General features: G+C 24.8%; 2 protein-coding genes across 5 annotated transcripts in view; one reads left to right on the top strand and one right to left on the bottom strand.

Annotated features, from left to right (window-relative positions):
- Positions 1 to 16,986, top strand: part of LOC101237889 (AP2/ERF domain-containing protein PFD0985w) — a 37,351-nt gene that overhangs the window by 3,771 nt on the left and 16,594 nt on the right. For 2 of the 4 annotated variants that reach the window (XM_065792329.1, XM_065792330.1), the window contains exons 8-13: positions 4,194 to 4,889; positions 5,527 to 5,616; positions 9,745 to 9,849; positions 10,599 to 10,703; positions 11,223 to 11,342; positions 12,800 to 12,898. In XM_065792329.1, coding sequence (XP_065648401.1) covers positions 4,194 to 4,889; positions 5,527 to 5,616; positions 9,745 to 9,849; positions 10,599 to 10,703; positions 11,223 to 11,342; positions 12,800 to 12,898 — 1,215 coding nt within the window. The remainder of the gene's footprint in view (positions 1 to 4,193; positions 4,890 to 5,526; positions 5,617 to 9,744; positions 9,850 to 10,598; positions 10,704 to 11,222; positions 11,343 to 12,799; positions 12,899 to 16,986) is intronic. The other 2 variants (XM_065792331.1, XM_065792332.1) reach the window with 2 other exon arrangements.
- On the bottom strand, positions 7,641 to 9,706 carry LOC100198597 (aspartate aminotransferase, cytoplasmic). The gene is made up of 3 exons (XM_065792334.1): positions 9,376 to 9,706; positions 8,476 to 9,151; positions 7,641 to 8,398 (listed from the first exon to the last, which is right to left on the bottom strand). Exons 1-3 carry the CDS (start codon positions 9,638 to 9,640, stop codon positions 8,104 to 8,106), a joined length of 1,236 nt encoding a protein of 411 aa, XP_065648406.1. The 5' UTR covers positions 9,641 to 9,706; the 3' UTR covers positions 7,641 to 8,103.

Below are 16,986 nucleotides of genomic sequence, written 5' to 3'. Positions count from 1 at the left end.
AGGTAAAAAATGCATTATGTTACTTCATTAAAAAATATTTTGTGTTCTAATTATACACAAAAAAAAAACGTGCAGAAATAATTACAAAACCTTTTATTGTTCGCAAGTGTGCTTACAAACTAAGCTACCTGCAGTCAACTTTTTAGATGTATCATTCAACCTAGAGAAAAATCTGCTCCAACCTTTTAAAAAACCAAATGTTACCAAATGTTCACACTGATTCTAACCACCCTCCTCAAACATATCCCAATCTCGATTAGCGACAGATTATCACAAAACTCTTCAAATGAAAACATGTTTATCTTATCTATAGCAAAATACGAAGAGGAACTGAGAAGAAAAGGCTTCACTGATTTTTATTTAAGATATAACCCTTAAAAAAAGGACAAACCCAAAATAAAAAGAAATATAATATAGTTCACCCCCCCCCCCCTTTCCCCTACAGTAAAAGCATTTCTACCTATGCTGGATATATCTTCCTAATATTAACCAACAAACATTTTCCAATATCTCATCCTCTAAATAAGTTATTCAATCAAAATACAATTAAAGTGAGTTATAGCTTAACCAAAAATATTGATAAAATAATAAAAAACCACGGCAAAAAAATCTAAAAATTCAGATGAACATCCATCATGCAATTGCATAAACAAACAAAACTGGCAAATGAAAGGAAAATGTAAAATCTCAAATGTTGTCAAACCCTAAACACTTCAAAAATAAAAAACTAAAAAATCTAACCACCCTTTCCAAATACATATGGCAAATAAAAGAAAACCTTAAAGTAACACCCAACTTAACCTGATCAGTAATTAAAAAAGTTCCTGCTTAAAATAACATCACAAAAAAATGCCTCCACAAAAAACTATAATAATTTCATACAAAGGTACCTCAGATTTCCTAAACAAAAAATTTGAAATAATATCAAAATTTCATAATGAAAACAACTTTTTGCTTGACAACTATAAGCCCAAAGATTAGGAAAACCGAAGGATTGAAGCACGCTTACGAACAATAAAAGGCTTTGTAATTGTTTCTGCAAGTTTTTTTGCGTAAAATTAGAACAAAACTTTTTTTAACAAAATAACATATTGTATTTTTTACATGATGATTGCTAGCGCATGAAACTTTTAGTAGTAAACATTATGTAGTTATTTTTTACTTTATCTTGTCAAAAAAACATATATATATATATATATATATATATATATATATATATATATATATATATATATATATATATATATATATATATATATAGATATATATAGATATAGATATATATATATACATATATATATATATATATATATATATCTATATATATATATATATATATCTATATCTATCTATATATATATATATATATATATATATATATATATATATATATATATATATATATATATATATATATATATAAATTTATATATATATATATATATATATATATATATATATATATATATATATATATATATATATATATATATATATATATATATATATATATATATATATATACAGTATTGTGAAAAAGTTAAGAACCAATAAATTAAAAAAAAAAATTTTTTCAAATAAATTTAATTAATTTTTATTCTATAGGTAATAAAATAGTCTTTTTTTTTCAAACATATTAAACATAGCATGAGAAAAAAGAAAAAAAATTTTTTTTTAAAAGTTAATTAATAGAACCTATAAAAAATAAGGATTAAATATTATGTGTTAATTTTTTTTTTTTTTTTTTTTGTGAAAAAGTTAAGAACCACAAAGAATTTTTTGTGCTAAATGTGGCGGAAACGTCTTTTTAAATTTATTTTTCCCTTTTTTTTTTAAATATTTTTTTAATGACCTGAGTTATTACCAAAGAACCAATAAAAACATTTGAAAAAAATTAATTTTTTTAAATACTTTTAAAAAAAGTATTTAATTTCAAACAAAAAAAAATTCTTTCCTTTTGAAAAAATGAGCAGAAAAGCTATTACCTATGAAGATCGTGTAAAAGTGGTGCATTTTCACTAGGAAGGTAAATCCGCTCGCGAAATTGGAAGAATAGTAAAGCGATCACATAGTTCGGTGCTAACAATCATCAAAAGATTCAAAGAGACGAAATCTTACGTTGATCGCCATCGTTCTGGAAGACCGCGTTTGACGACACCCAATGATGATCGCCTTTTAATCAGGTTGGCAAAGAAAAATCGCATGAATTAAGAAGGGAATGGAAGCTTTCAAATGGACGTCAAGCCTCGGCATCACTTGTGCGTAGGAAACTATTAGCTAACAATATGTTATGGAAAAAAGCTGTTCTAAAACCGCGACTTACCAAACGACATATAAAAAAGCAAAAAGAATTTTGCCAAAGCGTTAGAATGTTCTAAACAAAAATGGAGGACAGTAATGTTCAGTGATGAGATGAATATCGAGGTTGATAACCGAAAAAACCGAATTATGATTCGCAGGCAGCCTTCAGAAAAATATAATCACGATTGTATCGTTCAAAGAACAAAACAAGGTAGCGGGTCGGTTGGAATATGGTGCTGCATGACATATTATGGTCTCGGTATGTTTAAATTATTTGATGGTCGACTCAACTCTACTTATTATATCGATATTTTAAATAACAACTTGTTACCGTCAATTGATGCACTTGAGCAAAGCGTTCCGTTCATTTTTCAGCAAGACAATGCACCATGTCACAGGGCTAAAATTGTCTCTGAATGGTTCGAAAGTAAAAATATTGAGCGTCTAACTTGGCCACCAAATAGCCCAGATCTAAATTGCATTGAAAATCTTTGGAGTTTGCTTGAAAAAGAGTATGCCAAGAAAGCACCAAGGAGCCTTGAGGAGTTGCGCAATATTTTACCAGCAATACTTGGAAATGTTCCCAAACATATTTTAGAGAATTTAATAGACTCAATGCCAAATCGTATAAATGAGTGCTTAAACATTCATGGTAGAGTTACGCGGTATTAGGTGGTAAAAATTATTGTTTTTTATTCTGTGATTCTTAACTTTTTCACAATTTTTTTAAAATAAAAATTACCTATAAAACTTTAAATACATTTTTTATATTTGTTTAAAAGTTTTTATCACTATTATTATTTTTTATTTTGTTTGTCTATTTTCTAAAATTTATTATTATTATTCTTTTTACCAGAAAAATATATTCGGTTAAAAAAAAATTTAAAAATAAAAATAAATTATGATTTGTTTTTTTTGTGGTTCTTAACTTTTTCACAATACTGTATATATATATATATATATATATATATATATATATATATATATATATATATATATATATATATATATATATATATATATATATATATATATATATATATACATACATATATATATACATATATATATATATATATATATATATATATATATATATATATACATATATATATATATATATATATATATATATATATATATATATATATATATATATATATATATATATATATATATATATATATATATATATATATATATATATATATATATATATATATATATATATATGTAAATTATGTTAGTGTATTTTACAAATAGAGTGCTCAATGTTCTTAAAGAACAGAGCAATAATAAATTAGTAAAAAACAGTTATCTAACTTTTTTCTTCTACTTGAAGTTTCATCATTGCTGGATCATCAGGAAGAGTTCTTCCTGATGATCCAGCAATGGTGAAACTTCAATACTGCTGTAGGATAAACTGACAGTAGAAGCTAAAGTGTTAACTTAAGTTCTTAACTTAAGCTTAAGCTTAAGTTAAGAATAGAAGCTAAATAAGAATTTAAATAAGTGTTGTTGTTTTCTAACACTCTTTGTGTAAAATACAGTAACATATGTATATATGTATACATATGTATACATATATATACATATATGTATATATATGTAACATATGTATATATGTATACATATGTATATATGTATACATATGTATACATATATTCATATGTATACATATATACATATACAGTAACATATGTATATATGTATACATATGTATACATATGTATACATATATATATATATATATATATATATATATATATACATATATATATATATATATATATATATATATATATATATATATATATATATATATATATATATATATATATATATATATATATATATATATATATATATATATATATAAACACAAAATTTAGATAAGTCAAATGAAGAATCAGATAGCATAAACTTAGTAACAAGAGAAACAAAATCAACAGATTTTCCACAAAACAGTTCATTGTCAAACTATGGTCAACTTGTAATTTCTGAAATTATGGCACCACTAAATCTATCAGGGACTGCAAATACTACAGCTCAAATAATAAATAGCACACTTAAAAATATTCCTGAGGTATCAACAGAAAATGCATTTCTACTAAATAACTCAAATGTGTTAAATAACACAAGTACCAATGCAACTTTAAATGATATATCTCCATTAAACATTGGAAATTTAAATGTTATACCTCCACTAAACAATGTTTTAAATAATGCAACCATCAAAGAACAAACTGATTTAATAACATCGCATATACAAGAATTGAAAAAACCTTTAACATCTACATATGTAACCAAAAATACGGCAATAACCACAAACATTGCAAATGCAGGCTATACAAATATTTTGCAATATGAAACAAACAAAATACCTTTTCAATACAATAATAAAAAAATAACAAGCGATAACCAACTAAATAAAATTTCAAAAATTGAAACTATATCAGATCCCTATGAAAACTTCAGAAGAACTGTGACTAAGCAAAGTAACCAAATTAAAACTACCTTAAACAATCAAGCAATAACTGCAATCAGTCAAGTAGCCACCACAAGTAATCAAGAATCTACTCCAACATGTAAGTAAATAAAATTTTATTTTTGAGACATAAAATATATTTAAAAAAACACCAACATTTTAATAAAGGTGTGCCCTAATTATTTTAATAAAAGTGTGCCCTAAAATCAAACCATTCAATTCAAGTTCAAACCAACAGACATAAAATGTCAGAATTAGATTATATTTCCTTCTAAATCTATTAAAACTAAAACAAAAAAATTCTAACTTTCGTGAGTTTTGAAGGAAATAAAAAATAATAGCTCATAATATAAATTTAAATTTAGAATAATACAACATAGCATAAATGTAACAAATATAAACTTATAAAACTTAAAATAAGATTGCAATTTATTGAATGCAAATACACTTCAAGTTAAAAACAATTATTAACATTCTTGATTTTTTGTCACCTATTTATTGTTGCATTTATAAAATCAACTATTTTATATATTTATATTTATGGTTAAATTAACATTGTTGTTATTCTTGTGTAAACAAGTATAACAACAATGATATAAACAAGAATAACAACAATGATAACAAATATTTTTAATTTAATTACTTATCTTATTTTTGATTTAAACTTTCGATAAGAAAATGCAATAAAACTTATTAATTATATAATTGTAAAAAAAAATCTACATTTCATGATTTAGACCAGGATGGACACAATATTCAGAATGGCCAATATCAAATTTTAGGTAACCGTGGTTTTGTAATGAAATATGAAGAAAGACCAATTGAAAGTAAGACCATCTTTATTCTTTGATATATGATAAAACTTTAATTGAAATCTCAAAAAAACAAACAACAAATATCCAGATATTTATGTTGTTTATTTTTAAAATTGAATTTTTTGAAAATAAATGTTTATTACATCAATATTTGATTTGTTTGTAAGCAAATTTTTTCTTGTAAGCAAGAAAAAAACACTTTCTTCTGTTTTAATAATACAGATTATTGTACAAAACAATACAATAATTAAATGGTTTTTATACATATAAATACAAATAAACACCTTCCAGTATTAATAGAAATGTATTCAAAAACATGAATTATTTAGAGGCTTATTTACAAATGCAAATAAACACACTGTATTAATCTGTGCTCAAAAACATTAGAGGCTTGAATATGTTTATCATGATTTTTTAACAAAATCAAAGATATATGTTTATAATAATACCAACATGTAACATGCCCATCATCTATGGTCAATTAAAAAAAAAGGCATCTTTGGTCATTTAAAAAGTTAAATTTAACTAAGTGTTTGATCATACTACATGTTTTTGACATATGTTATTATGTGGTTGAGGTAGTGGTTGAAAATTCTTGCTTCATAAGCAAGAATTTTCAAGTTTAATCCCAACCATGTCCCTAGTAATATGGCACTCAACTTGTTTCTCTGAGCAGTGGCCTTTTTTGTCAAGGTTTGTGTTTTGGAGTTATAGAGTTGAGAGAGGAATGTAACCACAATTAAAGTAGTCTCCTCGACTGTAATGACCTTCTCAGCTTTGAGGGGGGGGTTGTAGCTTGTTCTTGTATCATGTGGAACTGCATTAAACTATGTAAATTCAAAACACACCTATTTTTCACCTGGTTTTTTTCTTTGCCATGAGAGATCTATTACTAATTTTTAATATTTTATGTTTAAGAGGTTTTAAGGTAAATCAATAAACTGTCTGCCCAATTAAAAACTCCAAGCTGCTATATGTACACCCCACTATCTGCAATATCTCTCTATAGTCAGTTGATGTTTATACATTTATACTGTGTCTATCCCTGGAAAACTGGTGTAATCTTGCTTCTCTTTCCTTTAGAAGTTTACTTGCCTTTAGGAGTTTATGAACAATAAGTTTAGTTAAGTTGTTGTGAACAATAAGTGTGACTTTGTTTTAGTTGCAAACAACAAACTAAATTTTTAATTTGATATAAGTTAAGTTTTATTGATAATTTATCATTTTCTAAATGCATTAGTTTTAAACAATTGAAATGCCTGCCTTTTCCATTGTATGTGAATAGGAAATAAACATATTTTTGAAGTTCTCATAAAAAAATAGATTGAATTGGACTACTTCTAACACCTCATTAGTATATAACTTATATACTTAATATTATATAAATAACAGTAAAAAAAAAAAAGATGCATCTAATAAATGAAAAATAGTTATTTCACTATAAACTCAAATGCTGGATTTCTCATTTGTGCCTTAGGACCACTGCCTCTTTTTTTTAAAATACCTTTCTTTATACTGGACATCTGTCTTGCATGCATATCTATATATCTATAAATTAACACTTACTCTAACATTCATGTTTCAAATAAATTATTAGACTTGTTGTTTTAATTGTAAAGAATCTTAAAAAGGACTTGATAAAGAAGCTCAAAAATGTTCAATTTTTTTAAATTGTAAGTGTTTTTAAGAGTTCTTAAACACCTGATTTTTTTCCTAAAAAATGATTTTTTTTGAGAAATGAAGTTTTAAAGATATCACTTTTATACGAACAGAAAACATTTTTTGGTATTTTGTTTTTTTTGTTATTTTTTTGGTTATTTTGGCAGCCTATCTACACCTTAGACATTCAGAAAAGCTTCAAGGCTTTTTTTTTCAACACCCAAACAAATTTTAGCCTTTTCATTATTCTTCTTTTTTTTCTTCTTTGTCTAAAAAAACTCTCTTTATTGAAGTCTGCATTTTGAAACTTTAAGTGTGCAAAGTAAATCAAGAGAGTGCACACTACAGAACATATTGACAATATTAAAAAAAAAAGATTACATTATACCTTTGTGTATTTACTTAAATAAAATGCATTAACACTATCAGTAAGCAAACCTAAATAAACCATGTTGTGCATTATGTTAAATATGCATATGTTAAATAAAATATTACAATAATAAATATCTGATAAATATTTATAACTGTTAAAACTAAATATTAGCAGAAAGATAAAGTAAATAAAATCAGGATCTTAACATAAACTTCAATGAAAAATTAAATCCAAAAAAAAATATGCTTAAACAAAAAAGTAACTTAAGTTCAATTAAGATTAAAAAAAGAGCAAGAAAGAAAAATCAAAAAATCAGTAAAAAAGAGAAGAAAAAGAATAAAAATAAATAATAAGATTAAATAAAAAGTAAAAATATTATAGAAAAATGAGTGGCAAAAAACAAGAGAGAATTTATTTTCAATTGAAAATAAATGTTATTTAAATTTTAAGAGCTCATACAAATGTTCTTATAACTTTGAGCCTGAAGTGTTTATAATAACATCTTTAAAAGCAGCTACAACATAACTTAGATTAGATTCATTAATTGAACAAACATTAATTCGACCGGAAGCAAGCATATGAATGTGATATTGTTCTCTTAACAAAGAAACTTGATCTGGCTTTAAACCCGTATAAGTAAACATTCCACACTGTTGAATGACATGTGACCAGTCTCCAGGTACTTCTAGTTCCTTTAATTTTTGAAAAAGAAGTTGCCTGCATGATAGAATTCTGTTGGTCATTGATTTTAGTTGGTCCAACCTTAAAATAAATTAGAAAATAACTTGGTATCATTAAAACTCTAAGCAAAGTTTAAAATGAGATGAAATTTAACCTACCACTCCCTCTTTAGCACTGGATTATTAAGAATAGTTGCAACAACTCTTGCGCCATGATTTGGTGGATTAGAATACATAGCTCTAATAATCTTCAGAAGATGGCTTTCAACGTGGATTGCAATAGTGCTATTTTTGCAAACAACTGCTAAATTTCCACAGCGTTCATTGTACAAACCAAAATTTTTTGCAAATGACTGACATATGAAAACTTCTAATCCACGACTAACAAAGTAACGAACAGCCCATGCATCTGTATCAGGACAACCTGATACAAACCCCTGATAAGCCATATCAAAAACAACAACAAGGTTATTTTCTTGAACTATGTCAGCTGCTAACTTCCATTCCTCTTGTGTAAGATCAACACCACATGGATTTTGAGCACAAGCATGTAATAAAATAACTGATCCTTGAGGAGCAGATTTTAAATCATTCGTAAAACCATTTAAATCTAATCCTTTAGTCTCAGAGCAGAAGTACTTGTACTCATGAATATCTGTATACCCAACAAATTTAAGTATTTCTCTATGATTTTCCCATGTGGGTTTTGGAATAAACACTGTGTGGTTATCATAATGCTGAAATAGAAAATCAAATGCTAACCGTAATGCTCCAGTTCCTGATAACGATTGAACAGCAGCTACTCGATTTTCAGTTATAATGGAGCTTTCATCACCTTAAAAAAATTCATATTATTACATTTTTACTATATATTATTTTTTATATATAACTATAACTATATGCATTATAAAAATTTAAACTAATTACTATTTATTTATTTTGCAAAAAATTCAAAAAATCAAAACTTTCAGTTTTTCTTTTATTTATACATCATTAATTTAATTTTGTTAAATTTTTCTTTATTTATTAATACATTATTAAACTTAGTTAAAAGCTTACCAAGAGCTAGCTTCACTGCTGCTCGGCAAAGTTCAGGCATTCCACCAATAGGTAAATACTCATGATTTAAAGTTTTGTTATCTGCTATTTCTTTTTCTACTTTTTGAACAACTGGAAGTACATATGGAGCACCCTCTTCAGTTCGATAAGCTCCAACGATAAGACTAACTTTGTTAGGATGAGGGTCAGCTTTAAAGTCAGCTACTAGACCTAATATCTTGTCTGGTGGAGCAAGATCTACACTTTCAAAGATTGATTTTGACATTTTGTTATTAATTTACTAAAAGTTTATATATTTTATTGTTGTTAACTAAAAGTTAAAATATTTATAAGTTACAAAAATAAATTATAGGTAATGCGTATTTTTAGAAAATCAAGAAATATATGCAAACTACTTAACTCATCAAACATTCAACCCGCAATATAAAAAGACTGATATAACTGGATTAACAGTTCGACATCAGCAAGAAAAAGGTATTAACAACTATAAAATTAATTGGAGCTTGCCTTACCTTAACAAAAATTCTAGGTAAACTCTAGAAAAAATTTAGATTAGAATATATTAATATTAGAATATGACTGCTCCAATAATCATAACAAACGTAACTAACCATAATTTTTTATACTACTGCATTTGACATATTAAATTAAATAGTTCATAATATTCTATTATGAATCCAATAACCTTTAGTGAAACTCTTTGTGTTAAAAACTTTATGCTGACCTGATGCTGACCAAAAAAAGTTAAAGATTGCTGTTTATTGCCTACCTTATGTTTTCTAATATCAAAGGCTATATAAAGATATATAGCCATAGATAAATGTGGATATTCCTGCAGATTAAAGTCTACATGTACTAATATATTCTGCTCACAATTATCGTTTAAAATTATTTTTGAAATGTTTACTTTAATTTTTTGCGGTTTCAAATTTAAAAATAAAAACAACAATAATAACAATTAAAAATTAATTCTTTTTTTATAGATTTAGGCTGGTAAGCTATCAGTGAATATTTTTATGCTTAGTATGCAATATTTTTTGTACGTAATCAATACAAAAATAAAAAATATACTAGAAGCTAATTAATTTGAACTTTCTTAGTATAGAATCTCTGGATCTTTATATCTTTTAATCTAAAAAAGTTAAGAGATACAAACAAGATATAAAACTATTTATTAAATTATTATAGAAAATCATAGTAAAATTTATTCTAATCATCTTTAGCAAGAAAAGTCAACATTCCAAATGAAAATCAAAAAATGGGCTCATATGTCAGTAATGAAAAAAAATTCAGCGTTGACAACTACCAAGATTACAACTGGGAAAGAAGTAAAAAAATTATTTATTCAATTCAATCATTTTTTTATACTATTAATTTTAAAACAATTAACTTAACATTGTCAGCAACAACAGTAATAAATAAGTAAACAAAAAGAAAATATGTCTCAAAATCTGTCTGACAACTAGAGGTGTATATTAACCAAACACAAACATGTTTTAAAATAAATCCATCAAAATTTAATAAAATTTACTAGAAATTATATAAAAATTATTTTGTTAAAATATAAATGTTTAAGGATCATCTTATGAACAATCTTGTGTTTTTGTTTAACAATAAAGCTGAAAATAAATAACAAGTAATAAATCGTGTACTTAAATTAATAAAAAAAATACAATGTTTTAAGTTCAAAATTGGTAACAGTTATTACCTTTCTTGCTTTTTTTGTATGATTTATTTTTTACATCTTTAAATTTAATTATTATTAACTTAGTACACTAATATTACATTTTTATATTATTTTAATATATGTATAAAGATTTGTTTATTTTACTTTTTTTACTTTACAGTAAAAAAGACAATAATAAAGAACACTGATCCAAATGAACATTTACGAGATATCAGTGCATGGAAACTAATAGAAGAACTAAATAAAATGAAAAAATCAACAATACCACAAATGCTTAATGGTATAATTTTAGTAAATATTCTATATAAATATAATAAAATAAAAAATTATGTTATTGCCATGCAAACAGTCATCAACTATTTTTTGATACAGAAATTTAATACAATTACACATCTATATGTGATAATCTACAACAAAACTAGATAACCTCTTACAAAAAAAAAAACTTTGTTATTCATATATTTATGTGACAATCTAAAACAAAAATAAACAATCTCATTTTTTTTTAAAAAACACTTTGTTATTCATATATCTATGTATATATGTGAGAATCTACAACAAAACTATCTCATTTAAAAAAAATTAAAAAAACACCAAGTTATCTCATATATCTTGAAAAAGTTACTTTAAATTTTTAAAACAAGTATAATATTAAAAAGAAATAAGTCAGGCACAAAATATAAAAATGTCCCAAAAGCATGCAATAGTATCAGGAAAATGGTGTTAGTCTACTTCAATAAGCTTAAAAAACAAGTTATAAAGGAAATATTTGAACAACCATTCTCAGCAACTGGACTTTTATGATGAAAAAATAAAAAAATTATTTAACTAAAACAAATGATGCTTTAAGTTTTTTAAGGTGGAATTTTTAAAAGATAAAATCTAACTCATGCTTACTAAGTATTCACATTATTTTTCATTACTATTTTTATTTATGCTATCTATTTAAAGAATTATTTTATAACTTTAATTACTTATGTTACTTAATAAATGAATTATTTTAGTTATATTATAAAATCAGTCATTTATTGCATGTTTCATAGTTTTTTTTTAATTATCTGTTAACCTACTTCACCTGCTATGCACTTTGGTTTTCCACTGGATCTCAAAATTTTCCCATGACAAATTTCTCACTGGTCAGGGGTCAAGAATGTCCAGAACTTTTGCCATTTTTACTTACAATTAGAATATAATGTAGTAAAAAAAGCTCATACCCTTGTTATTATTATCAATATTATTATTGTTATTATTATTATTATTATTTAAAAGTTCATTACTTCTAAAAACTCGAAAACACAAGTCCCTACTGCACATCACATTAACTAAAGTAGATTCAAGGAGTTCTAAATCAGAATAAAATTTAGTTAATTTTATTCTGCTTTAGAAAAACTTACAATACTATGCTTTAAGGTTGTTTAACCTGCTACACTCCTACTGGAGATTAAGTATATAGTTTAACCACAAACTACAATATATTGTAGATCGAGTGTAGCAGGTTGAACAACTTTTAAGCATAGTATTTATAAATTTGAGCAAAGTATATAAATTTTAATAAAACTTTGATTCAAAATTTAATTTGGGAATATTTAAGTGTTTTGATTCAAAATTCAAAGTCAAAACTCTTGATTTGCAAAGACCCTAATATGATAAACTATTTTATTATAAGTGGATATATAGATTTTATTTCTTTATAAATATTTTAATTTACTTAACAGTTTTATTTTATATATTTTAAAGTTAATCGTGCTGCAAGCCAACAACCTAAGAAGACAGATATTAAAAGAGCTCCGTATTCAGATTCATATCCTTTGGTGTTAAATAAGTATCCATTAGAAGGTAATTAGCCATTAATACACAATCAATAATAATACAATCATAAAAAATAATTTCTGTTTTATAAACAATATACAAATTATTTTAAAAACTTAAACAAAGAAATGTGGAAAAAAATGCAAAATAAACAAGGTATTATTTAACAAAATTAATCAAAATGAAACACATCGGAGAGCTGGTTGATACTTAAAAAATATAAAACAATTTATGCATAGATGTAATAATTTGGCTATTTATGTCAAAATATTTTTAATGATTATTTGTAATTTGAATAAAAAAAGAAACAAAGTTTTGTTACAAACTTACACACAAAAAAAAGTTTATATGAGATGAGTAAAAAACAAAAATATTTTTCTAAAACTTTCTAATTAAATTTTATCATTATTAAAAAAAATACATAAGCAAATTGATCAATTGAAATGCTTATTTTTTATTTTTTTATTTTCATTTTCTTACAGTTTATATACATCAACTGAAAAATAGGTAAAACATGCAAGGAGTCTTGCTACATTGACTGATAATAGATAAACATGAGAGGAATGCTGCTACATCAAAAATTTTGTTTTCAGTAGACAATCTATCTTAGTTAATTTCAATGTATTTGGGGGAGAAGGAGATTAAATTTGGGGGAGAAGGAGATTGGAAAATATTTTGACAAATTCCCAATCTTGTCCAAATCCTGTATCAAATTTATTCCTGATTAACACTCTGATATATATATATATATATATATATATATATATATATATATATATATATATATATATATATATATATATACACAACCCTCAGAATTAGGATCACCATTCGGCAATGTCAACCTACTGCCGACTTAAAAGTGTGTGAGGTGGGCAAAAAATTACCAACCTTGTTTTGATATTTTATGGTAAGACCTTTGTATCAAATTTTTTTTGCTGACCTGATGCCGACTTCTAAAAGATTGAGGTTGCCAAAGTATTGCTGACATCAATTTTCCTAATTCCAAGGGTTGTATATATATATATATATATATATATATATATATATATATATATATATATATATATATATATATATATATATATATATATATATGTATATATATATATATATATATATATATATATATATATATATATATATATATATATATATATATATATATATATATATATTTGCATGATCATCTTTAATTTTTACCATAAAAGGAAAACATTAATATTTTTTATAAATTAATTTAGACTGTAAAAAGTGTAAAAACTTTAAATAAAGCAACATGCTCACATATTTTACCTATTTGTCAGTCAATATAGCAGCACTCCTTGCATGTTCTACCTATTTGTCAGTTGATGTAAACAGTAAAAAAATAAAAGCATTTAGAACATTTTTATTTTTGTTAAACAAATAAAAAACATGTCATTCTATTAGGTTGCATTTTTGTGGTTTCTGAAAAAATAATAAAATTTAATCAGTTTCATATTGAATTTTCTTTTCTTTTCTTTTTTTTTTTTTTTGGTGTTACATAAGAATAGCTTTTTGTGCAAACTATCTGTTTTTACATAAGCAACCAGTTTAAATTGTTTTTGTTTTTTTTATTTCTATTGACATTTGATGTAATTATAAATTAATTTATTGTTTTTTAAATCGCAATGAATTCGATTAAAATTTACATTACACTTATAATAGAATTTATTCAATGATAAAAATTATATTATTAAAATATACAAGAGAAAACATGAATATGTTTATAAAAATAAAAAAGTTTAACTCAATTTAAATAAAATCTTATAACCTTTCTTTAAATATACATTTTTAAAAAATGTGTATATAATACATCTGTATATAATACATCACAAGGTTTTTTTTACCGCAGGTAAGAAAAACCCTTTTAAAACATCAGTTATTTAAAAAGTTCACTTATTTTAAATGTCTTGAAAGCAGTTAAAAGTTATTAGAGAAATGTGGAAATCGTTTAAAATGACTTAAAAATATTATGAAAACATAAGCTTATAAAATTTATTTTAAAGTAGTTCAATAGATTTCATAAGCGACAGGTTCTGACTTTGATCCCCACCATTCCCTTGATAGTACCGTATTCAACTTGTTTCTCTGCGCAGCGACCTTGTTCGTCAAGGTTAGTGTTTCGGAGTTATAAAGTTGAGAGAGGCTTATAACCACAATTAAGTAGCCTCCTCATCTTAATGGCCTTAGGGAGGTAAATTAACATAAAAAATATATATATAAAAAGGGAAATTATATATTTTCTACAATATATATTTTATTGAAAACAACTTTAAAGCTGTGTTTTTTTTGTGGAAAACTTATTTAATTAATTAAAACTCAATTTAAAAAGTTTTTTTCTTTCTTGTTCTAAATTTATATGCAAGTGATGCAATAAAAATGCAAAGTTCTTTTCAATACTATCTTTTAATGCAAAAATAATACTTCTTATAACTCATTTTGCAATCACTCAGAACATTTGTTTATTAAAAATCTTTTTTATGACTTTATATATAATAAATATATTATTATATTCTATATCAAATATAAAAATATATTTAGCTGCAGTATTGAAAAAATAAACTTTAGCAGGTGTAGAAATGTAAGCTTATGTTATCTTGCTACTGGTAACATGTAACCCAGTACAACTTGCTCATGTCCTGCTGCCTTGTAGGACATGCTTTTTTAGCCATTGGCTAGGAGAAGCCAACTCTATGTAACCCACCCCCTGCCTAGGGCAAAGTAAGTAAAAAGGCTAGAGATAGTGTCTCAATAAAAATACTCATCTTGGGCAGACATAAAATGCATCCAATTACTATCTTGTAGAAGGCCTCCTCACAGGTAAACAGACTTTATCTGTTGATCAGCTTTGCACCCCTTCTTCATCTACTAGGCTAGCATAGATGTATTTTTAATAAGTTGTTTTCAGTTTAACATATTGAATGCTAGATCTTCCTGACTCAATCCATAGGCTTTGCATGTGTCTCTGTTTTTAGACTAGGCAATTCATTCCAAGCCTCAAAACATTTTATTGCAATATATATACTTGTTACATAACACTTATCATTTGCAACCGGATCTGAAAACCAGTTACTTTAGTGGAACACATGCAGCCTTAGGTAATATGAAACAATTAAGGCTATGTGAAAAATGTGTAGACAGCATGGCATAGTTGAAGCTTAGAAACTATGTATATGTGTGCACGCCTTACTTAGAAAATACACTGAGTGGTTTGAATTATATAAGAAATCTGAATGTGAAGAGATGTGAATCATTCGAAAACATACAACAAAAAGATTTTTTATATACAAAAAAGAAAAGATAAATGGTTACAAAGCAAATATACGAGCAGCGGTGTTTAAAAAAAAAAAAAAAAAAAAAATTGGATAGCGATGGGATTCGAACCACAGACATTCCATGTATGAAGTTAACGCTTTATCCAAATAAGCTAAACGCGTGTATAAATAACAAATAAATATAATCATATAATTAAAAAGTGATGTAAAAGTAAAGCCTATGAGGATATATATATATATATGCGCCAGGCCTTGTTTTAAAGTGTTATGTTGCCGGCAATTTAAATAGACAATTTTAAAGCAGTTTTACGCACGCCTAGAGCAATTTCCATTAAGTGACTTTTTATCATTTTTTAACTTTTAAATTATTCTATAAGCGGTAAGATAAAAGATTAAAAAAAATTAATTTTTTAAAAAATCACATTAACTTTTGAATGACGATTATGTTAGATAAAAATTACTAATAAAAAAAAACTCAAATAAAATTAAAACTGTGAAACTTTAATCTCTGTTAAGCTAATTATTTTATCAAAATATTTAGTAACAGAAAACAAAATTGTTTATAGTTAACGACAAATTCTTTTTTTGTATACAAAGTTATTAAACAAAATGTAAAAAAAAAAACCATAAAAGAAATATATATAATAAAAACTTTTATTTATCATCTTGCGAGCACCAGAATATTTAAACTTTTGACTGCAATAAAAAAAAATTTACTTAAACTTCTATTTAATAATAAAAAAAAGTTAAATTTTATTTTTTTATGTTCTTATTTTATTGTAATTATTGATTTTTTCGCTTGAAAAACGCTAATAC

Source organism: Hydra vulgaris, chromosome 03 (genome assembly GCF_038396675.1).
Source record: "Hydra vulgaris chromosome 03, alternate assembly HydraT2T_AEP".
NCBI classification, from domain to species: Eukaryota; Metazoa; Cnidaria; class Hydrozoa; order Anthoathecata; family Hydridae; genus Hydra; species Hydra vulgaris.
The sequence above is the reverse complement of the archived record's forward strand: the minus strand, read 5'-3'. Positions and strand labels throughout refer to the sequence as shown.

Excerpts from the sequence above, each read along its gene's own strand:
- LOC100198597 (XM_065792334.1), bottom strand. The coding sequence starts at position 9,640 with ATGTCAAAATCAATCTTTGAAAGTGTAGATCTTGCTCCACCAGACAAG. Across the intron at positions 9,152-9,375 it reads AGCAGTGAAGCTAGCTCTTG|GTGATGAAAGCTCCATTATA; the intron begins GTAAGCTTTTAA and ends AATTTTTTTAAG. Across the intron at positions 8,399-8,475 it reads CCAGTGCTAAAGAGGGAGTG|GTTGGACCAACTAAAATCAA; the intron begins GTAGGTTAAATT and ends ATTTATTTTAAG.